Below are 25,137 nucleotides of genomic sequence, written 5' to 3' on the forward strand. Positions count from 1 at the left end.
GATGATGATGATGATGATGATGATGATGATAATGGTGATGATGTTGATGGTGCTGTTGCTGTTGATGGTGGTGATGATGATGATCATGATGTTGATGGTGATGTTGTTAGTGATGGTGATAATAGTGCTGTTATTGGTTATGATGATGATGATAATAATAATAATAATAATCATAAATTTATATTGCGCAATTTCTATTTGGATATACTCAACTGCGCATTACAATACATAACAGATAAGCAGAAAAACAATTATTAACAGGATACGCAAAAATTTAGTTCGCTAAATTAATCGAAGAAAAATAAGAAAAGATTAATTATTTCTACAAAATACATAACCAAAAACATGAAAAAGTAATAATGATAATGGTAATGAGGAGGAGAACAATGATGTTGTTGATGGTGATAAAAGTGATGATGATAATGATGCTGTTGGTGATGGTGATGATGGTGTTGTTGGTGATGACAAAAATGATGATGGTAAGTGATTAGGAGGAGGATGAGAGGGATGATAGTGATGATAATAATTATTATTATTATGATGATGATGATGATGGTTAAAACGGTGAGGATGATGATGATGGTGGTGATATGGGGATGCTGATGAAGTGTAGGATAATGGTGATAATGCGGGTGATGTTTGCCGGTTCTGTATTTTGTTAAGGTTATCTAAATTATCTATAAATTCTTTGCTAATGAAAGCAAGGATGATCTACGATCCACTCTGTCCCAGAATTTACACTCAAGCCTATTGACAGTGCCACCTCTTTTCTGTCCCAGAGTTTCTTCACAACCGGAGTCGAGTTCCCACCAAGTCCCAGCTGGAAGAAATGGCTGTTGGTCTTTTCAATCCAATAGGAATCGAATCCTGATGGGTCACACTGAACAGGAAGGGGATTAGACTTTTTGGTTGGGGCCCGCTGTCCATCCTTCATCATGTTTATGGTCGCCTGTCGATATTTGCCAATGCACACCCCTGCAGTTTGGAGTAAACCCAGGAAAGATAGACCCTACACATCAAAAACTGTGGTGTTAACCGGTGTACATAGAGGACCACACCAGTTATTTTACACCAGTGTTAATTTCGTGTTTTACACCTATAGGTGTTATTACAACACATTTTGTTGTTACATTTACACTCTTTGGTGTTAGGTTTAATCTCTACGGTGTAATTTTAACACCTATTGGGCGTCAGTTTTAACACTGCAGTTTTTACAGTGTATCATCTTATGAAAAGCCGGATTGTTCATTAATGCATTTAGTGACGCCACGGTTCTAAAATCGTATCAAGCAGTGCTAAGTCGACAATGCAAGATAAAACATTTCGTCATATCGTCAAGTCGCTGGTATTTTATAGGCTCCGTACGAGGGGCAATTATCCGGGGAAATTTTCTAAACGGTAAATGTCTAGAGGGGGCAGTCTCTGAGGGTAAAAAATATGGGGATAATTTTTTTAATCATTTGACCTTTTGACCTCTCGACGTCCTTTGATCTCACTACATTCTGATCATTCTACATACACACGACTATCGGGCTGTAACATATTTTTTTTGGGGGGGAGGTGTGTCAGCACCCCATATTCCCAGGGACATGCTCACATATTCATTCATTATTTTAATACATAGAGACTCTTTGTAACAAGAAATGTCCTGGGTAGCACTTGCCCAACGACCCGAAGCCGATCGACCATATTATTATAATTGATGCCGTTACAATGACACAATATATATGCACTATTTATTGTAGTATAACAATGACATATCAACCGGTTACTATTCCTTAATCATGCGTCAATTTCAGAACAGTTGAAAATAAAAAAAAAGAGACAAAACTCGATGAGCAAACACTCTGGAAAAAAACTGTGAGAACCCCCCCCCCTCTTTATGAATCTATCCATCAAACTACCATGTACTGTAAAAAAAAAAAATGTTAACACTTCCGTTTGGATCTCATTTTTATTTAATTTGTCGTGACGAAGAGAACAAGATTTATAAAATAATTCGCCCAACTTATCCTTGCAAGGCAAGACTTTCTCCTTTATTTTCACGCTCCAATGCACCAATGCACTCTTAAATACATTCGACGGATGCTTCGAATCTCGATTAACCACGCAATCTGCAATGTATACATGTACATACCAGTACGACAATACACCAGACGGTGGACTGTACTGTTTCCAGAAGATATACGAACAGAATTCAAAAACCGTAACGCGGTAAATCGTATTATGTGCGCTCAGTAAAAAGGTCATTACGTATCCAAGTTAAAGGCGTCTTAATTGTATTCTTGACGTATCAACCACGTGACTATGTAGGGGCTCTTGCAATTAGTATTTTGCTTCTATTGTTGTGAACAGTATTATTGTCAGAATTGAACGCCAATTATTATTAGAAGCAGTACTGTCATAATAATGTTCTTCTCTTATGCACTTACCAAAAACGGCATAATATCGACTTTTGAGTTTCATTGATATATATCTAGTTCTTCCTCGCACTTTGAATGAAATTCTGGTTTTGCCAAAGAGAGGAGCCAAAGCAGAGAAGAAAAAATCACTTTGTGGAGGCAACTTCCAGTCTACTCGGCAAGCTGGGGAAAAACCAAAAGAATAAGAGGAATTAAAGAAAAGCCTCTTAGACCACGTGATAACAGTGAGTGACGTCATACTAATGAATAATTCAAGCGGGGAGGGGGTGACAGAGTAGATCATCCCCCCCCCCTTAACAATAGGTGCACCGCTCGGATTTACTGTCGACAGTACCCCTATCCCCCCCCCCCCCCACTCAAATAACAAAGACAATTCAAGAAGTATTTGTCAAAGATAAACTGCTGAATTAAAACAGCAGTTTCGTTATGTAATCTGAAGAAAAGACATATTTTCAAATAACTGTCAACTCCTAAATTATTGTTCATGTTCATCACTAGCGTACCTACGGGGGGGGCAGAAGGGGCAGTCTGCCCCCCCCCCTGACGACTCACAACCCATACAAATGACATATCCCTGCTCCCCCCTGCATGACGAGCTTGAATACCTATTTTGCCCCCATCCCCTAACGGGCTTGAAGACTTTTTTTTTTTGCTTGTCAAATTTTTTCTCGGGTACGTTTGAAGTTGAAGACCTTTTTTTGTTTGTTTTTTGCTTGTCAAATGTTTCGACCGGTTTTGCTCCCCTGTGGAAAATCCCAGGTATGCCACTAATGTTCATAATATTCGGACAAAGAGCTTCCAGCTGTAACTTCGAACTAATGGACATTTTCAATAGATTTACTTTATTTTTTATCTCGTTTTATGTCACGGAACCGAGAACCCACTACGGTCATCGCAGCCTGCACGCACAGACATCGCAGCCTGCGTGCACGGACATCTTAGCCTGCACGCATTGACAAAGCAATGAGGCGTTCCGCTGCTTAGCGTATTTTCACATCCAGCTTGCAGACGCTCTTCACAACACAACTCCTTTGGAAAATGTTATTTAAATCACAATGAACAGAGAAGAGGTCATTGTCGTTAGTTGGTGGACCGGGACAGCACATGGTCTTAAGATTCGGACCGGATATAAACATTGCAAATCTTTCGTTTATCCAGAGTCCGGGACGACACTGCCGTTTTAATTCACCGACTGTCGAAAACGGCTGAGAGGTGATTGCTAAAATGTCCCAATGACTGATGAGAAGAATAGGCCTATACTAGGACTTTATAACCGATAGTTATATTAGGAAATTAAAGAAATTTCCCATCCTATTCCGCATTATACACATATAATTATTTACTTCGATGATTACGCAAAGATTTGCTTTTCTTACATTGGCAGTATTGTCCAACGTGATTCCCTGCACACAGGCATCGATAAACACCGTCCTCTACGATGCGGGTACCTCCATTTAGGCATGGGTCTGAATACAAAAGAAAGACACACGAGGGGAGTCATTTTAATACATATATGTATAAATGTACTTTCGACTGAATATTAATGAATATGCAAGATGACTTTAATAAAGACAAAAAAATGATATCTAATGAAAAAAAATAGAACTAAAATGAGTCTGTGGTGATTAAAATATAGACATGATTTATAAAATACTCCGAAGCTATTCTTTTTTATTTAATCAAGCTTTAAGGGATATTGATAGGGATGTCGAATTTTTACTGCAATATTTATGCATCATTTTGATCATTGGCATTTTGCTTTATTGTGAAAAAACCGTGATAGTTCTGTGAAAAAGACTGAAAAAAAAAAAATTTTGCGTGAATGAACACTGTGGCTTAATATTGTGACACGTATTTAAATACATCCATTTTAGACCAAATGACATGCTTCTTATTACTACCATGATGTAATACCTTAACTATTTAGACAAGTGTCTTGATAAATAACCCTACCCCTTTCCAAATAATCTATTCCATTGCAAACGGTATTTTATGACGAGTATAAATCATGTGACAATGTTTCACGAAACGTGATCTCTGGATCAGAAGCGTAATGATCCACACATATGCATGGGATGGGACAGACATGATGTATGGGGATACATTTCTTTTGAAAATTACAAGAGAGCGATGCGTTCAAGAAAAAAATACCAAAAATGTTTTATATACTGTTAATATTAAGGAAAGTAAAGCCATATTAAACCTTTCCTTTATTAGTCGAAACGATTTGAGAGGTCCATCCCGAAACAGCTGTACACCAATGCACCGAATGGATGTTTCTCGTCAGGACTGTACTAAGCCTGAGTCAAACGCAAAACAAATAATGAGATTATCATCTCAAGTACCCCCGCCCCCACCCCTCCGCGCCTGCTTTACAATACCTGGTGTTCCACATGCTGTCATTCGCATCGCAGTTGAAACGTAAAGCAAGGTGATACCCAGGTTTGAAAGTTCAGATGGTTTGAGTTCTTCTAGGGTATACGTCAGCCATGGGTTCCATTCGTCGTCTTCTCTTTCCTTTCCGCACACGATCTTCAAAGAATTCGAGATACTTTGGACACCTTTTAAAAAAGACGGTAAGGATGACAGGTTCCTATGCACTAACATTTACATGGCTTGTGCCATCTCATCTGGTCGGGTGATCACATTCGAGAAAAAGACCCCATCAGTACTCCCCCCCAAACGTGTACACGTGTATATAATAACAATAATAATAATATGCAACATTTATATAGCGCTTAATACGAATTTTTTTAAGCGCTGCATACTATTACCCCGGCTTTGGCACGGCTACCCTGATCTGGCGTATCAAGCATTCAAGGAATTTCTTCCTACCGGGTACTTTACTAATCCTGGGTTGAGAGTGGCAAATGTAGATAAACGCCTTGCCAAAGGACGCTAGTGCTGTGGTGGGATTTGAACCCCGGACCTTGTGGTTTAAGGTCCAGAGACTTATCCACTGAGCCACAACACCTCTAATTCAGAAGGAAGAACGGGTGTGAAGTACTTCGCAATATACAAGACATATAACCATAATTTAAACAGTAAACAAGCATATACGTTTCATTTAAGGAACAGCAAATGCATATTCATCATTGGATTATCTATAGAATTGGTTACGTAACAGGCATGAATATGAAAGACATGTGTTTACATGGAGATTCATTTGTAGGCAGATATCACATTTTTATTGTGTTTAAAACTTGACATGGACAGTGATTTTCTTATATTTTCAGGAAGACCATTCCGTACTTTTGGTCTAGTTTACCGAATAATTATGCTGAAAGATAATATTTCTACGTTGCTGAGTATATATTTAGCTTCTAGAGCGAGTATCAAAAGTATGGAGATTTGAAATAGGTGCGAAAAGGTGACCAAATTTAGATAAAGTTTGGGAATAACAGACCTATATTTGTCAAAAGTCTGTTTATTTATTGGACTTTCAGCAGCATTAGCGAACTATATAACAAATAAACGTGTTTAAAAGGCACATTAATTGATAGCTGCAGAAATGATACGCACTATTTTAGATTGAAGGGAACATGTTTTTTTCTAAAGGTCGCTTTTCGCCAAAATTACATTATAATATACTTCTTGGAAGAAACAAACGATGTACAATACCAATGTTCTTACAGATTTGTGTTCAATTTCGTGTATACGATACGTCCAGCTTAATCTACCAGCAGTATCTACAAAGGCTCTTGTTAATTCAATTCAGGGACTAATGTTTCATTCACTTTAACCTGTTCATGGTCAAAGTTGATATGCGTAGCGGATTTTCGAAATATGATATATCTACATCTTTTTTTACAGTAATTTGTAAGCTTATTTGCACTAAATCATTGAAAGACGTTTACTTATTCAGTGTTCGCTGTATCAATTGATCAAGAGTTCTACTAATATATATATATATATATATATATAAGGTTTGTATCTTATTTAAATGATGAAAGATAAATATTTTGATGAACGAAATAAGTCATGCATAAACAGAATAAAAATAAGGAAACCGAGTAATGAACCTTTATCTCATCAAAACAAACCACTATTTTCGGTCTACACTGTTAGAAAATGCATCCTTAAAATAAAAGAAGTTCCTGCAGCAAAGTCTCAATAACACCTGTAATCTTACAAGAGAGCGCAACTTTACCTTGGTCACATTACCTCTAAGGCGGCCGTACGGCGAGTCGAAAACAGCCGTTTTAACATTTTTTTTGTCCAACTTCATATAGGTGCTTTGAATTAAAATTAATACGGCCGCCGTAGAGCAAATGTGGCCAAGGTTTAAATCATGAAAATTACAGCAAATTGGTAACTGGTGTGTGGAAACATTCACATTTCATTCAATAAAAAACGATTTTCACCTTTGTAAACAGACCTGTCAGTGGAAAAATCCTGTTTTATGAATTTACAAAATGATTATTTTATTGCTTTCTGCAAAATCTTGTTGTTTTTTCTGTAAAATCAGGGTTTTTAGAGTGTAGTTCCAAATTATTACGCTTGCCGTTTCTTTTAAGATTGTTGTTAATCTGAATAATATTTATCATAGTGAAATAATCGAGATAAACCAACCATACCATTGATTTCTTACCGATAATGCAGGATATAAAGCAAAACAGTTGAGCTCCTGATATAATCATGATGCCTGAGTCTATTTTAAAGAAAAATTATTCTCATACATGTACCTACATCAGGATAAACATTTCTACCGTCTTACAAATATAAACAGCATATGACTCCAAGTGAGTGCTTCATAATGCTGCTCGTAAAATGACTCAATTTTCTGAGTAATAACACTGATCACAAAGTACGTTTATTGGATGCGTAAATGCTAGCATTCCAATATTGTTTTAACAAAGAATTCAACCCCTCCATAGAAACAATATTGATTGATTGCCAACCCATTTCCGGCCTTTATACTGCTCCTAAGATATAAAAGTAAAGGGACGTGATTATGAAACAAACTCCAAGAATAAACAGTAACACTTTATCACGACTTTGCTCTCTTAACAAAAACAAACAAACAAACAAACATTGGGCATTTCATAAAGCTGTTCATTTTTAAGAGCGACTTTATGAGCGACTGGTAATCATTTCTTGTGGTAAATGGTATATACCTAAATGTTCATTGGCAATATGGTTTAGCGCATAAGGAAGGATCACCAGTCGTTCCTAAAATCGCTTTAACAAACCAACAGCTTTATGAAACGGCCCCCGTTTTTATGTTTTTGTTAAGAGAAGAACTACGCTATAAATAAATTGTTTCTTCTTGAAGTTTGCTCCATAATCACGTTCCTTTACTTTTATATCTCAGGAGAATTCTAAAGGCCGGAAATGGGTTGACAATCCATCAATATTGTTCAACGGAAGGGTTGAATTCTTTGTTAAAACAATATAAAAATTTTACCATTTACGCATACCATAAACGCCATTAGTGATCAGTGTTATTGCTCATAAAATGGAATTATTTTAGTAAGTGTACACGGTAAAAGTAAGGCGCAGAGGAAAATATAGATAATATAAAGTGTGTGTGTGTTTGAGCCTGGCCTTATTGCCCGCTGGTAGTTAGTGAAAATTAGAAGTTGGAATTTTAAGAACGAAGCCCCCCTCCCCCCCCCCCCCCACCTCCCCTCTCACTCACCCTCGAATATTTGTTTCAAACACGCGTTTCCTATTGTTTGGTGAATCATGTGAATGCAGGTGATTTCTTAAAGGTATTGCTTAACTTTGTGAGCAGCCGATTAAAAAAATTCTCAAACCAAGATTAAACATGTGTCTAAGTACATGTATTAGAACTAATAAACCCTGAAAACAACCATTATTGAGGACGAAAAGCTAAAATACAAGGCAAACCCAGAAAATAGGTGTCTTATAGACGCCTAAATAGTAGACATAAATGTATAGGATGAAATTAAAATGGTGTTTCCTGTCACTTTATATTTCAATTTTTGAATAACTATTTTTGAATGCAATTTTTTCTGGCTTCATTTTTGTAACATATCACAGACACAGGTGACAAGTGTGACCTTCTAGCTCAGATTATGTCTTTATTTTATCTTTTACGGAATACTTATGAACGTAATGGATACTACAATTATCAACAGAATTTCGCTTAATGATAACGAAGAACTTGATCCATTTCAAATAACAACAGCATCACTTTCTCCTGAAAATTTTTCCTCGACAAAAGCTCTTTCTCAGTCATTCTCCATTTCGCACGTGAATGTGAGATCTTTAAATCGCAATTTTGAAATGTAGAAAGAGGTATATGAAGATGAATTTAAATCATTTTTTGATATAGTCGCATTATCAGAAGTTTGGAATGTTAAAGACATAAATCAGTTTTCAATGCCAGGCTATAATCTTGAATTACAATGTAGAAATATTACAAGAGGAGGAGGAGTTGGTGCCTATATTCATTCAGGACTTAATTACAAACGAATGCCTAATTTGTCCTTGCACAATGCTGAATCATTATGGCTGAAAATTCTCATTCAGGATGTGAGTATCATATTTGGGGTAATTTATAGAAAACCAGACAGTAACTTTGAAGAATTTAGTCTTGATCTCAACGAGCAATTGCACAACTTGAATCTAGACAGAAACCATTGCATTATTGTAGGAGATTTCAATATAAATCTTTTATCTCCAACTGAAAGTTGTCGTGATTTTATTCACATGACAGAATTTTATGGATTACGTCAGTTGATAACAAGTCCAACAAGAATAACAAGTTCTAGCATATCTCTCATTGACCATTTTTATACTATAGTCGATTTGACAGTCTCATAGGCGCAATACACCAACCTAGAAATGTTCTTTCCGATGAAGTTTTTTTCTTGATTCGTGTTCCTAAGGGGTCCTAGAACAAATTCAGCTTGGTTGCCAAAAGTTGCCGTTTGGGCAATTTTGCTAATTTGCATAAATCCAAAATGGCCGCCAGATGCCATCTTGAAAACCTAACTTTTGAACCCCTGTCCACAAAATGATGAGTAATGACTCGTTTTAGGGGTTTAGAGATGTGTAGAACTGATTTCTGTAATCATTTTTGCAATATAAGGTCATCTTCAGGTCAAATCCAAGATGGCCGCCATATGCAATCTTGAAAAATTGACTTTTGTTCCCCTTGCCCAAGAATGACGAGTAATACCTCTACTTAGGGGTTTTGGGGTGTGCAGAATCCATTTCTGCTTTCTATTTTGCAATATAATGTCATCTTCAGGTCAAATCCAAGATGGCCGCCATATGACGCTATCTTGAAATATCAATTGTTGAATTCTTTGCCCCAGAATCATGCATAATAACTCTATTCATGAGTCATTAGGTATGTTGATTCAATTCATGTAGTTATTTTGCACAAAGGATAATCTTCAGATAAAATCCAAGATGGCCGCCAACCGCCATCTTGAAAAATTACTGTCTGAGGCTTATAGAACTAATGTAAAGGGATTTCAGTAAGATACTCATTTCTTTTATTAATTCTCAAGTTTTTGTCCCAGAATCATGAATAATATCCCTCTTTTCGTGAGTTATTTGGTATGTTTATTTAATTTCTGTTCATAATTTTGCAATGTAGGATCATCTCCAGGTCAAAATAATCCAACATGACCACTAGACGCCATATTAAGAAAAAAAAAATACTTCCGAGACTATTGAACCTTGAAGAAGTGCTGTCCCTAATAAGGTTGTTGTTATGTATTGGAGCTCATGTAAGGGAATTTCAGTGAGAATGATTCATTTCTTTTAATCACTCCATTTTTAGTTCGAGGTCAAGTCATGTCTAAGATGGTCAGATGGTTGATAGAGTTCGTCATTAACCGCTTACTTTAGAATTAAACCATTCAAGGTTTGGGCTATGATTTCGGGAGTTTTGATCCCTTTTTTATTTCTGTGCAACCATACTTTTCCAGTGAAATGACTTTAAAGTATTATTTGAATTAAAAAGTGATTTCTCCTTATTTTTTTTCAAAAAAATTGATTTAATTATTAACTTCCTTTATAATTATTATTGGACTTTTCCTCCTGACAAGAGCCATTGACTTGGTCAGCAGGAGTGCACTCTTTAGCCTCCTGCAGAAGATAGGCTCCCCAAGACTGTTCCACGGTCAGGATTGTTCTCATTCGTGAAATGTTTTACGGAAACGATGTCGCCCCTGCCTCTCAAGAAGTGGGAGTACAAGACCTAGTCATACATAACAGCTGCCTGTCTTGTGCATGTAAGGGGTTTGGACCATCCATCAGACTTTGAGACAGTCAGAAATCCTGATAGACTCAAGACACCGACTGTACTCCAGATATGTATATCAACAGCACAAACTCGTCTGGTTATGGTGGACTCCTCACCTACCTTGGACCGACTATATGTCTCTTGTCCCCTTTCACAGGACAAGCATATAAGCATCAGGATTGTAAAATCTGTCACAGTCATGGCCAAGCTCCTGCACGGAAGTAAGTCCTGGAAAACGTACGCCGACCAAGAAAAGTGGCTAAACACCTTCCATGTCAGCTGCCTCGGATGTATCATGCACGTTAAATGGCAGGACAAAGTGAAAAATACAGAGGCCCTTCAGCGTACGTGCTGGCATCAAAAGCTTATTCTCGCTCCTTAGTCAAAGGCACCTCAGGTGGTTGGGGCATGTTTGCCCCGTGAAACCTTGGCGAATCCCTTTTTGGATTCGCCAAGGTAAGGTAAGCTGTGTGATTGGTCTCACCCCATCGATAGATCACACCTCCGTTTTAAAGACACATGCAAATATGACATAAAACTTGCCGGCATAGACACTAACACTTATGAAGGTGTAGATGATAGTCGCCATCCATTCTATGGAGAGCTACTAAGTACAGGGGTCAAGACGTCAGAAAATAATCGGAATGCTAAATTGGCAGACCAATGGCCTAGGAGGAAGGCTAGGGCAGCATCTCTATATAAACGTGTCTCAGCGCCATCCTACTTCATCTGTAAAATTTGCTCTAGAGACTGCCACTCTAGAGTGGAGCTCTATAGTCACTCTCGAAAATGTAAGGCCTAGCGCTACACCATCGTCTTTTAAGGCGAACTGATGCATACCAATCATTGGACACACTGATTTAGAAAAATAATATTGATAAAACACTTTCAAATTGAAATAAGACCCTAAAAGCCTCTTCAGTACAAAGGTATGAATGGACCTAAAAAAAATACACTCGAAATGGATAGCCCAAACCTAAAGAGGATTCATTTTAAGTTGAGCAATTAATGTTGAAATGAACTTGAGAATTAATAAAAGAAATTAGTATTCTTACTGAAATCCCTTTACATTAGTTCTAACACGTATAAGCCTCAGACAGTAATTTTTCAAGATGGCGGTTGGCGGCCATCTTGGATTTGATCTGAAGATTATCTTTTGTGCAAAATAACTACATGAATTGAATCAACATACCTAATGACTCATGAATAGAGTTATTATTCATGATTCTGGGGCAAAGGGTTCAACAATTGATATTTCAAGATGGCGTCATATGGCGGCCATCTTGGATTTGACCTGAAGATGACATTATATTGCAAAATAGAAAGCAAAAATGGATTCTGCACACCCCAAAACCCCTAAATAGAGGTATTACTCGTCATTCTGGGGCAAGGGGAACACAAGTCAATTTTTCAAGATTGCATATGGCGGCCATCTTGGATTTGACCTAAAGATGACCTTATATTGCAAAAATGATTACAGAAATCAGTTCTACACATCTCTAAACCCCTAAAACGAGTCATTACTCATCATTTTGTGGACAGGGGTTCAAAAGTTAGGTTTTCAAGATGGCATCTGGCGGCCATTTTGGATTTATGCAAATTAGCAAAATTGCCCAAACGGCAACTTTTGGCAACCAAGCTGAATTTGTTCTAGGACCCCATAGGAACACGAATCAAGAAAAAAACTTCATCGGAAAAAACATTTCTAGGTTCGGAAAATGTCAAATCGACTACTAATATATATGCCTATCCTATTCAAGCAGGGTGTATTGACGTAGATATTTCTGACCATCTGCCAGTTTACTCCATTTTTAAGAACTTCAAGTGTGTTAAACAAAGAAAAAATAGTGTAACACGGAGAAACTTTCATAATTTTTCAATAGATTCATTTTGTAATGATCTTTATGTCACTGCTGATTTTTGGAAAAGCGTTTTAGAATGTATGGATCCTAATGAAGCTTATAATATTTTCCAAAGACAGTTCTTATTTGTTTGTAATAAACATGCTCCTATTGAGACAAAATGTGTTAAACAGAAAAAGAAAAATAAACCCTGGATAACACAATGTATTAAGCGTTCAATATCGACAAAGCACAAACTTTTTTCTAAAGTTATAAAATCAAATTATAATAAAGATTGTTTGAATAAATATAAAAAAAAATATAGAAATCAGTTAACAAACGTCTTAAGGAAAGCAAAGCAAATGCATTATGAACATAAGTTTGAAGCAGACAAAAAAGATTCAAAGAAAACTTGGAGACATATCAATGAACTTTTGAATAAATATAGTGTCTCGAATCTGAATTAAAAAATTAACAAATTAGTCGTTAACCAAAAAAATGAACCTTCCGAAATTACTTCATCTGTTGATATAGCAAATTCACTCAACAATTATTTCTCTACTATTGGGAAAAATCTAGCTGAGAAAATTGAGGAGCCAAATGTTAATTACCGAGAGTTCATGGGTCCATACATTAGTCAAACATTTTTCTTCCTACCAATAACAAGTTCAGAAGTTAAAGAAATGTTATATACTCTTGATCAATCCAAAGCAAGTGGCTATGATGATATAACAGTTCGACTGTTGATATAAGTTATGAATTGTATTTGCAAACCTCTTTCGCATATATTCAATCTATCATTTACCACAGGCATTTTTCCAGATAAATTAAAGTTGCAAGAGTTATACCAGTTTTCAAGAAGGGAGATAAAGAATTAACTGGAAATTATAGACCAATATCAATTTTACCCGCGATTAGCAAAATATTTGAAAAACTAGTGAATGCACGATTGATGAAATTCATAGAAAATAAGAAAATATTGTTTAAACACCAATATGGTTTTAGAAATGGATACAGTACGAAACTTCACTGATAAATCTTATTAATCAAATTACAAGATATACTGATGAAGGAAAGGTGACAGTAGGAATATTCCGCATACATTCGTAATTCCGAAGCTTCGTAATTCCGAAGGTTCGGTTATTCCGAAGGTTCGTATTTCCGAAGGTTCGTAATTCCGAAGGTTCGTCAATCCGAAAACGAAATAAGGTTCGTAATTCCGAAGGTTCGTTTATCCGAAAACGAAATAAGGTTCGTAATTCCGAAGGTTCGTTAATCCGAAAACAAAATAAGGTTCGTAATTCCGAAGGTTCGTTAATCCGAAAACGAAATAAGGTTCGTAATTCCGAAGGTTCGTTAATCCGAAAACGAAATAAGGTTCGTAATTCCGAAGGTTCGTTAATCCGAAAACAAAATAAGGTTCGTTAATCCGAAAACGAAATAAGGTTCGTTAATCCGAAAACGAAATAAGGTTCGTTAATCCGAAAATTAAATAAGGTTCGTATTTCCGAAAATGAAAATAATTCATTTTGGTAACAAAAACGATGTGTGTGTTTTTTTTTTTTTTTTTTTTTTTTTTTTTTTTAAACAAGTGCACACCTAGTTACCAATAATGCATATAGCATTTCCATTTATTTGAAAGCAGGATAAAAGAGCATTGTAGATTAAGTGCCTTGCTCACGGGCATATAGGTGCCGCGGCCGGGGATCGAACCCAGGACTTTCCATGCATAGCCAGGCGCCTTAGACCACTCGGCCACGGCACCTCTCTTCTGTAATGACGATGTTGTCATTACAAGATTAAACGATATTATGCAATGATAGTAATAACGATCGATGATACATGCGTGTGTTGGGGCAAAAGCATGTATTTCATTAAGAATATAGGCGCCCTGATCAAGCATAGGCTAATTTCGATTTTATCTGAGCAATTGCTGCCTAAGCAAATGGTTTAATTAAAGATGCAGGGGATCAAGTGTGTTGGAAGCGTGCGAGCAACCTCTAGATAATAGGTAATAATAATAACAATAATTTGTATTGGAGGGGATGTCATTTTTAATAACAGCTTCTGCTGGTAATAAAAATAAAAATAATACGAGAAATGATCCTTGTGAGATGTTGAAAGCGCGAATCGCAAGCTCAAACTAGTAGACATTTCATGTAACAAGATGCGAAGTGAGCATTCGGAGCATTTTTTTGTAATCGTGAGAAAGATGTGTATCTTTCTAAAAGAATTAATGCGAGGGCGAACTGTAATTTGTTTATATACTGACCTGGGGCCCGTTGCATGAAACTTTTTACCTGAGAAAACTCAGGTTGTTTTTACAGGAGTTGTGCTGTTTTTACAGGAGCTGTGCTGAAGTCAATGGCGGAAATCAGACTAACCTTAGTTTTCAGTTTTTACCAGAGTTTTCTCAGGTAAAAAGTTTTATGCAACAGGCTTCAGAAAGTAATCTTTTAAGGACTACATTTAGTGACTCATGAATAGAATATATATCTCACAAACTAAATAATGAGAGCGCGAACCGCAGGCTTAAAATTTGTGATATTCAAACCTGAAATCTTGACATTTCATACTTCTTTTTTGTAACCAGGAATAGAATGAGTTCCTCAATAAACAATACTTGATGCGAGCGAGAAACGTGAGCCAAATTTTTCCGATTTTCCAACCTCAAAACTGGACATTCTAAGCGTTCTTGTAAAAAAAATAATAATAGCTGGGAGAATAGTTTTCAGAACTGAAGTGGCTTCCCTGGGCAAATAATATCTATATCAATATTATCATTCTGGGCCCACATGAAATTTCCAAAAGTTTGAGCACGTGATTCGCTCGCAACATCTCACAAGGATGCCCTTTTAACAGTAATTGACCAAAAAGGTGAATTTTACATCTTCAGATTTGACTTTTTCCCCCAAACCGCTTGCTCTCTAGTCTACGCTCGCAGAAATGAAACGTAAATATATAACTTTAGTGATCACTGAAAAAATTGTGCTCAATTTAGTTACTACAAGACAACCTCTTCACACAGATGATAATCTAATGGTGAAAATATCCGTTTGCACCAAATTGCCCCTATTGGCCCCTTTTTTTGCTTTGCCCCCCCCCCCAAAAAAAAAAAAACGTTCCGCCGCCATTGGTTAAAACTCGCATTGTCTTCATGGCTAACTGCAAAAAGTTCTTAAAATGTCCCCTTAGATCAGGTCAGAGCTTATACATGTATATTTAAAAATTCTGTTCGCGCTTCTTGCTAGCAGTTATCTAAATTTAGTTACATAGGCATCTCGCTTTGAAGATCACAAACACATTGCCCATCATATTAAAAAAATATATAGCTTGCGCTCGCATTATTTAAAAAGGGTTTATCATGTTATTACATATTTACTTTATTTTATAAGGATAAAGCTAATTATTGACTGTTAGGACTACTCTTTCTAAGAAACAAACAAAAATCAACTTTAAACTGCCGATCAAGGAAAATATGGCTAAAAAAATTGCCCCCCCCCCTCTATTTGACGAAAGTTGGATCCGCCGGGAGGGAGGCAGGGAGCATCAAAAATGAAATAAAAAACAGGGGAATTAATATTTTCCAAAATGGGAAAGTTCCTTTTTCAAAAATAAATATGCCGTTTTTCATGTTTTTTTTTTCGAAATAAAACTCTTTTTAAAGTATACAAGTTAAGTTAAGTTTTCAGGCTGGAATATTTAAAATTTTCAGCTTGCGCTTCGCACTCTCATTCGATTGGTGAAATATGCATCCTAAAGAGGTCACTAAATGGTTTACAGGTTCCTTTTCTGGTCAGTATGTTTAAGCTCGCGTTTTGCGCTCGAGTTAATTCTTTAGTTAGATGCACATCTTTTTAATGACAGCAGAAATCTGCTCGGATTTTTAAAAACTAATTTTCATTTTTTATTGAAATAACCTAAAGTTTTAGCTTGTGATTCACGCTCGCAACACCTCGCAATAATGCCATTTTAAGAATAATTGACCACAAAAAGCGTTATACAACTTCACCTTTGAATTTGTTTTACTAAGCCGCTCGCTCATTATACTCTCTCCCGAAAAATAAAGCCTAAATATACATTTTGCCATAATAAGAAGTCACTTCAAAAAAAGTTTTTCTCTACTTAATCACTATCAAACACACAATGACTTCAAGCAGATGAAAATATCACCAAAGTGCCCATTTTGACGTATGAGTTTCATTTTTTGGCTTTACCCCCAACGAAAATTCGTTCGGCCGCCCTTGCCTTCCCATCCTCATAATAATTGAACGGCAACAGTGTCCCCCGCCCCCCTCTGCCTTTGCTTTCCCGGTTTTCATTTTTCGGATTAACGAACCTTATTTTGTTTTCGGATTAACGAACCTTATTTTGATTTCGGATTAACGAACCTTATTTCGTTTTCGGATTAACGAACCTTCGGAAAAACGAACCTTATTTCGTTTTCGGATCAACGAACCTTCGGAACAACGAACCTTTTTTCGTTTTCGGATTAACGAACCTTCGGAACAACGAACCTTATTTCGTTTTCGGATTAACGAACCTTCGGAACAACGAACCTTATTTCGTTTTCGGATTATCGAACCTTCGGAATAACGAATCGTCGGAATTACGCCACAAATGTTCGGATTAACGAACCTTTTTTCGTTTTCGGATTAACGAACATCGAGGTATAGGCAATTTACGTGTTTCGGAATTACGAACCTTCGGAATAAAGAACCTTCGGAATTACGAAGCTTCGGAATTACGAAGTGTAACCGGAATATTCATCGATTTTGCTAAAGCTTTTGATACGATTAATCATTCTATTCTCATTAAGAATCTAGAACACTATGGCATTCGTGGTAAGGCAGTAGAATGGTTTAATGATTATTTACGAAACAGAAAGCACTTTGATAATTATGATGGTGTAAATTCCGAATACAGGTCGATTTCATGCGGTATTCCACAAGGATCAGTTTTGGGTCCAACATTGTTCTTGTTGTATATAAACGATTTGGCAAACTCATCAAATTATTTCAATTTCCGACTTTTTGCGGATGACTCTAATTTATTTCACACTTTCAATTGTGATGAACAACACATTGATTTATCAGATATTAGTCTCAATTTAAACAATATAATAGCATGGTGCCATGCCGACAAATTGACAATCAATGTTACGAAAACTAAATATATGCTGTTTAAAAATAGACGAAAACATATTTTGATATCAGTACAATTGCCACTGGAAGGAACTTTATTAGAGTGTGTGGAATCAACATTATTTCTTGGTATATGTATCTACAAAAACCTTACATGGAAGAAACAGGTTGACATTGTCTGCAATGTGCTAAGCAAAAAAAAATGGAATACTTTATAGATTGAGAAATTATGTAACAAAGAGAATCTTAGTTATGTTATACAACTCATTTATTTTACCACATATAACGTATGGTCTAGAAGTATGGCAGTATGGGGTGGGACGTGCAAAACAACCCTGAACCCTATATTATTACTACAACAAGTGGAATGCCTCTGGCCGTCTCACCTGCATCACGCGGTTCAATACAGCAGCAGTGCTGACTTTGAATACTACTCTAACTCGCACAAGATGTTCAGTGACACATGGTTACTCTTATGTCCACTTTTTATGAACTAGACCAATAAACTTACAGAGATATGATGGTTATTCAACAAAAAACCCCAACATGGCCAAAGTTCATTGACCTTACATGACCTTCGACCTTGATCATGTGACCTGAAACTCGAACAGGATATTCAGTGATACTTGATTACTCTTATGTACAAGTTTCATGAATCAGATCCATAAACTTTCAAAGTTATGATGGTAATTCAACAGATACACCCAATCCGGCCAGAGTTCATTGACCTTTGACCTTGGTCATGTGACCTGAAACGCGCACAGGATGTTCAGTGATACTTGAATGAACTAGACCAATAAACTTTCAAAGTTATGATGGTAATTCAACAGATACCCCCCGATTCGGCAAAAGTTCATTGACCCTAAATGACCTTTGACCTTAATCATGAGACCTGAAACTTGCACAAAATTTTCAGTGATGCTTGATTACTATTGTGTCCAAGTTTCATGAATCAGATCCATAAACTTTCAAAGTTATGATGGGAATTCAACAGATATCCCCAATTCGGCCAAAGTTCATTGACCCTAAATGACCTTTGACCTTGGTCATGTGACGTGAAACTCATGTAGGTTGTTCAGTGATACTTGATTAACCTAATGTCCAAGTTTCATGAACTAGGTCCATATATTTTCTAAGTTATGATGACATTTCAAAAACTTAACCTCAGGTTAAGATTTCAAGTTGATTCCTCCAACATGGTCTAAGTTCATTGACCCTAAATGACCTTTGACCTTGGTCATGTGACATGAAACTCTAATAGGATGTTCAGTAATACTTGATTAACCTTATGGCCAAGTTTTATTAACTAGGTCCATATACTTTCTAAGTTATGACGTCATTTCAAAAACTTAACCTCAGGTTAAGATTTGATGTTGACGCCGCCGCCGCCGCCGTCGGAAAAGCGGCGCCTATAGTCTCACTTTGCTTCGCAGGTGAGACAAAAACGAATAGCTAGAATAATGACGTTCAACCATCATACTTACCACTCTGCTCCTTTATTTTATGATCTAAATATTCTCGATATTTTTAAACACTACCAATATTTGAGAGGAGTAATTATGCACGATTTAATTGATAATCGGTTGCCACATAGTTTTATTGATTATTTTCATTTATAGATCATCCGTACAATACAAGAAATAGAGAAAAGCGAAATGTTAATCTTGAGAAAAATAATACCAATTTGGGAAAACAGTCAATTTCATTTTCTGGTCCTACTTTATGGAATCTCCTGCCAAGTAATATTAGAAACACCCCCAGTCGTCAGACATTTAGCAAATCGTTACACTGTTAAAAAACCTGTGATTTTGCAGAAAATAAACAGAAGATTTTGCAGAAAGCAATAACAGAATCATTCTGTAAATTCATAAAACAGGAATTTTTCTGCAATTTAACATAACAGGTCTGTTTAAACAGGGGAAAAGGGTGTTTTATTCAAGGAAATTTGTAAGATTCCATACACCAAATACCAAATTCCTGTAAGATTACGCAATTCGGTAAGATTACAGATGATCTCGAGACTCTGCTGCAGGAACTTATTTTATTGTAAGGATAAATTTTCAACAGTGTAGAATTAATGCTACTGGAAGATTATAATTAATTTGATATGGTAAAAAACTGCCTGAAAACAAATAATTCTATGTAAAGATTTTGTGAATAATTAAGATTTTTTTCTTGTAAATAGTGTAAATATGTTCACTGAAAATGATCGAAACTTTCTGCAACAGTAATAAGTAAAATTAGTATTGAATTTGTTGTACAATATTGAGATTTAGTTAAATTTATTGTTTAAACTATGATAATGACATTATTTGGGGCTAACCTCGATTAGCAACTTGCTATTATGTTAGCACCAATTACCAAATATTTTGTTTATATGTGATGTACTATTCCTTGTAATTGTACCTGACAGTATAATATTTGGTAATACATTCAATTCAATTCAATTATTTAAAAGTCAAACCAATGTTAATCAATCACTTTAAAGCCTGAATAACACTATGGCAAGACTAGCACGCATGGTAAGTCAAAGCATGCATCAACAGTCCATTATTTTGGAAAACTATACTTTTGAATTGATGGTATCTAGTGCTCTCTTTTGTCATTCTTCGTCAAAAGATATATATATTTATTTATTTATTTATTTATTTATATCCAATTTATATTGTCTGTCATGCTTCAACAAATTCCGACCTGGGGAATGATTACACTGTTAAACATGTTCTGGAGCGTTGTTGTCCAGTGGTTTAGTCTTCGGACTTTGAAACTGAGGGTTCGAATATCAAACCTATTTGAATATGAAGTCTAGACGTATTTTATGCTTTTCTTTGATACAATGTCTATTTCTTCTTCTTCTTAGATTGGTTTGAGTGGCAATTAGTCATATTTGACTATTGTCGCCATTGAGTCTATTAATAAAAAATCTCACTTCTCACATAATAAAATTATTACCAATACATATGTGAAATATTTTTCATGTGCATCCTTCTAATATGAAAAAGGGATAATTATGATATAGTTTGCCTTAACTGGCGTAACTCTAATCAAGATGGCATATAAACAAATCTTCACCAAAAACAAACCGCTAGCTTCAGCTCAGTTCCAACTAGTTGCGCTTGCCCTGTCCTTTCAAGATGCAATCATACCGGTCAGCACGGTACATTGTGCCGATTTTTCGGACGTAAATGCCTAGGTCACCCATGCATAGACGAGGGGGCGCTAGTGTACCTGTGCTTACAGATGGGTTAAACATTAAAATAATTTGTTTCTTTTTTTAAAAAACACAACATCAACAAGGCGGAAACACTTGTGGGCTTTGTAAGTTATATGTGCAGAACATATTGTACATATTATATCATACATTATTATGCATATATATATTTTTTTCTTTTCACATTAGACTTGTACAATCATATCCTTTCATATTTCTTAATAAACAATACAATATAAAAAATAGTACATCACTCCTTACTGAAACGTTTCGTTCTTGAAACGAAACGTAAAAGTGCTTTCTGTATCCCTGGATCATCTTTTTTTAAATACTCCATTATTTGTCCAGGCTGTGATTCATTCAAATCTACAAGGAGCATTGATCTTTCAATTATATATTTTGGACAATGTAAAAGATAATGTCTGACAGTTTCTACCTCACGACATGTATCACAAAACCCTGTTTGATGGATCCCTAATCTATGTAGATCTTGGTTAAGACCAGCGACTCCAAAACGGAGACGATGGAGCACAGTTTCCTGTCTCCCTAGATTACATTTATATGTGGGTAACACTGATGGTTGCAACTCTTTCAGTGCTGAGTTAGTTTTATTCCATCTTTCTTGCCAAACTATCTTACAACTTTTTGAAATAAGTTGCATAATCTCTGATAATGTTATTTGATTATGAATTTCTATTTTGTTTGATAAAGCTTTTTTTGCGCAGGAGTCTGCTATTTCATTTCCTTTTATTCCACAGTGACCAGGGATCCACTCTAGGTATATATCTAAACCTTTATATTTGAGTCTTGTAGTAATAGTCAGAATTTCTGTGATAATAGGATCGTCTTTCCGATTCTGTAAAGATAAAAGTGCACTTATTTGACTATGCTAATGTGGCTTGGTACGGTAGCCTGGGTATTACGGATAAGAAAAAGCTAAGAATAATCCAAAATACAATCTACCCCCTCTCCGCAAAATCCTGTGTGATAACCACCACATTTTACACACTTCTGATCGTCTCCAACAGGCCGTTCCCGATACTCCCATTCTAGCATACCGACGCCCACCGAATCTCAGGGACCTCATTGTTCGTGCTGAATTGCCCTCCCTCACTAACCATTCTTCTCCCATACAGCATGGCACCGGACCAAGGGTAACATCACATGCACTACCACTAATGTTGTATATCTCATCACTTGCAGAGTTTGTAGGGTACAATACGTAGGGGAAACCAAGACCACACTCAAGAAACGATTCTACGGGCACAGATCCACCGTCAACACAGCAAAGCTGGACACTCCAGTTGGCCGCCATTTTAACCTTCCCAACCACTCCATCACTGACATGATGCTACAGGGCATCGAATCTTTAGGTACCCGTCCTGACTCAGTCCGTACTAGCAGAGAGAAGCTCTGGATGAGACGACTTCGCACCATCCAACCTCATGGCCTGAACATCCAAGAGGGGAACGACTGATTACCCCTTCTTTTCCACTTTCCATTTGTGTACACATATTTTTTCCCTCAGCTTTTTTAGATTAGTCACTTTATAGTTTCTTCCTCTACTTTCCTCCCATATCTCATACAAGCTCAGCTCCAATTTTTTCTCCCTTATTCAGGCAATATTATAATCATCATATATTTATTTATTTTTTCTCTCCACCCACCTCTTAGATTTACCACTTATTTATTTTGCCTTTTTCATGTTTACTTAATACACCCCCTCTCTCATACAGCATCAGCTTCTTTATTTGCTTTTAATACCCTTTAGGCATTTTGCTTCCCTTCCATATATACAGGTGTTTTTTTTTTCTACTATATAGTCTGCTGTTTTCCCCCCACACCCAGCGGATCACTATATCAGTTTTGTCTACCATATGTATATACATTTATTCACATAGATTCCTTTCTGGATATATTTACATACTTTTATACTTACAGATTTATTTTTACACTCACTTTCTTCTCTTAGTTTGTTTTTTGCTCTTTCATACATACTTATGTCTTTTGCACATGTTCAGTTGTTTCCCATTCTTTCCCTTTTCCCCACTCTTTTGCACCAGATTTTTTAGGCTTTTCTTTGTTACCTGTTTGACCCACCTCTCACTAATTCTCTTGTTATTCATCTCTTCCTAATACCCTTTATCACTGTTTTGTTCCAGAACCTGTTTGATGTTGCCTGCTCCATATCTTAATCCCTCTTGGCTTGAGGTCTTTCTTTGGTCTTACTCACACCCACTTCCCTTTGTGTCTACCTACTCCTTTTCTTTCTTCCCCTTCATTAGCCTGATTGGTCATCTCTTCTCACTAATGCCCCTTTTGTCTCCTTGTTTCTAGTGTTGCTGTTGGATGTTTGTGGTCTATATCATGGTTGTTCCACTTTATAGGTTTGTCATTTTGCCTCCGACGAAGATTCTGCTAGGATCGAAAGCTTAGGCCCCTTTTGACTCTCCAAAATAAAATTGTGAGATACATAAATGTTTTAGGACCAAGAGCACATGTCGGATGTAATGAACTTGAAAGGGCAGGATTACTTCATGTAGATCACAGATCACAACAATTAGTATTACACCATGTGCATAAAATATTCTATTTGGATACATTAGATCATTATATAGCAAATAATTTCACCCGTGTATCAAATATCCATAGGTACGGTACTCGAAATAGTAATTTTAATCTTATATTGCCAAAACGTGAAGGACATATAGGGAACACTTTTTATTTTAATGGCATCCAATCTTGGAATGCTCTTCCTAATAAAGTAAAAGCAGTTAAAATATTTTCTAAGTTTAAGAGTGCATTAAAGAAGCACCTAAAACTGGAAGCTACTCGGGAGCCATATTACCATTAAAAATCACACATTTTGTACTGTTGGTTTCTACTATTTTAGATAATGTATACATTAGGGCATGTTAAAAATATAATCTTGTTTCACATATTAGGAGGATTGTTGTTTGTTTCAGAAGTTTGCAAATTATTTGACTGATGCAACATGTATGTATTTTATTATTTCTTTTTACATATTCCAGTTTTGTTACAATATGTTAATGTTTTATACTAACTATAGGACCCCATTGGAAATAAGCCTTTCGGCTTTCATGGGCTATCCTGTCAAGGTATCAGTCAGTCGGCAAGCCCCTGTGTTAATAAGCAAATGGGCCAGATTTATCCAAGTCCTCTCGTGGCTGAATTCATGTCCCTGCAAAATCTCGTGAATTGTGAGACTTTTTTTCTCAAAGAATTTAACCACTTTCTCCTGGAGTAAAATTGATTATTTTTGTACCATTGGGAAGAGTAAATGTTACTCTTTCATATTGGTTATTTCTTTTGAATAAAATATTTTGATAAATAAGTGATTTTTTTACGAGAAAAGATGCATCAAACAGAAATTTCTTCCTCTGTTTTCACTTGCAAATTGTGCAACATTTTGTGTTTTCGGTACCAACATTATTTATATCATCAGAAAGCTCAAACTCTATACTTTCTTACAATGTCACTCTTGATATGTGGCATCTTTTAGATGGGTCAGCAGCCAGCTTTTTCCATCAAGATGCAAGACGAGATTTCTAAAATTTTTGAGTAACATAAAATCCAGAGTTCTGATTGGCTGAATAATGTTTTCACAACAACAGGCGCGGGTTATTTGAAGAGATTACCACATGGTGAGTGTGACCTTGCAGAGGCCCAGTGTGGGGAACATTGGAATTTGCGTGGGTGTGTGGTCTCTGTGACCAATCAGAGTGCAGTATCCTTGTTTTTGAGCTGCTAAATGTACTTGGCCTATGAAAAGCTGGCTGCTGACCCATCTAAGATACATCTTCTTATACAAATTATATCATATTAAAGCGTAGATCTTCAGCTTTATTATGATCTGAAAATCATTTGTACTCAAACAGAAATCAAGTGTGAAAACAACAACATTTGTTGCATGAAAACAATCATTTTGTTTCATGTTTTATATCAAAAGTTTTCCCTATACTACAACATTTTTTAAAGAATTCCAAACACATGACCTGAAAGAATGATTCTTCTTCTTTACAAAGATACCAAAAACATGAAATTTGGTTAATATTTAGAGCAGCAATGGCAGAATAAAAAGAGGTGTTTTGGTTCGCACCAAGCTCATTAACTATGCAAAAACCCTATAGTCATGAATATCACTTGGATAAAAGAAGCTACTTTTTCAGGGCTTGCCGACTGACTGGTATTCTTCAATTTCATTGTAATCTCTTGTGATATTCTTGACGAATAAAATCAATCAATCAATCGAATCCCAGCCATGGCGTAA

General features: G+C 36.2%; 1 protein-coding gene across 1 annotated transcript; it reads right to left on the bottom strand.

The window, feature by feature from the left end:
• Positions 1–585: 585 nt before the first annotated feature.
• On the bottom strand, positions 586–22,161 carry LOC121416758. The gene is made up of 5 exons (XM_041610215.1): positions 21,981–22,161; positions 4,805–4,984; positions 3,800–3,889; positions 2,433–2,585; positions 586–975 (listed from the first exon to the last, which is right to left on the bottom strand). Exons 1-5 carry the CDS (start codon positions 22,159–22,161, stop codon positions 692–694), a joined length of 888 nt encoding a protein of 295 aa, XP_041466149.1. The 3' UTR covers positions 586–691.
• Between the last annotated feature and the right edge of the window lie 2,976 nt (positions 22,162–25,137).

This window comes from Lytechinus variegatus, chromosome 6 (assembly GCF_018143015.1).
Source record: "Lytechinus variegatus isolate NC3 chromosome 6, Lvar_3.0, whole genome shotgun sequence".
NCBI lineage: Eukaryota > Metazoa > Echinodermata > Echinoidea > Temnopleuroida > Toxopneustidae > Lytechinus > Lytechinus variegatus.

Bases quoted from the DNA above. Each gene is read 5' to 3' on its own strand.
- LOC121416758 (XM_041610215.1), bottom strand. From the start codon at position 22,161: ATGGCGGCCAACTGGAGTGTCCAGCTTTGCTGTGTTGACGGTGGATCT. The intron at 4,985-21,980 runs GTATGGGAGAAG...CTTTTTTAAAAG, and splicing joins CCTTGGTCCGGTGCCATGCT to GTGTCCAAAGTATCTCGAAT. The intron at 3,890-4,804 runs GTATTGTAAAGC...TTTTGTATTCAG, and splicing joins GACAGCATGTGGAACACCAG to ACCCATGCCTAAATGGAGGT.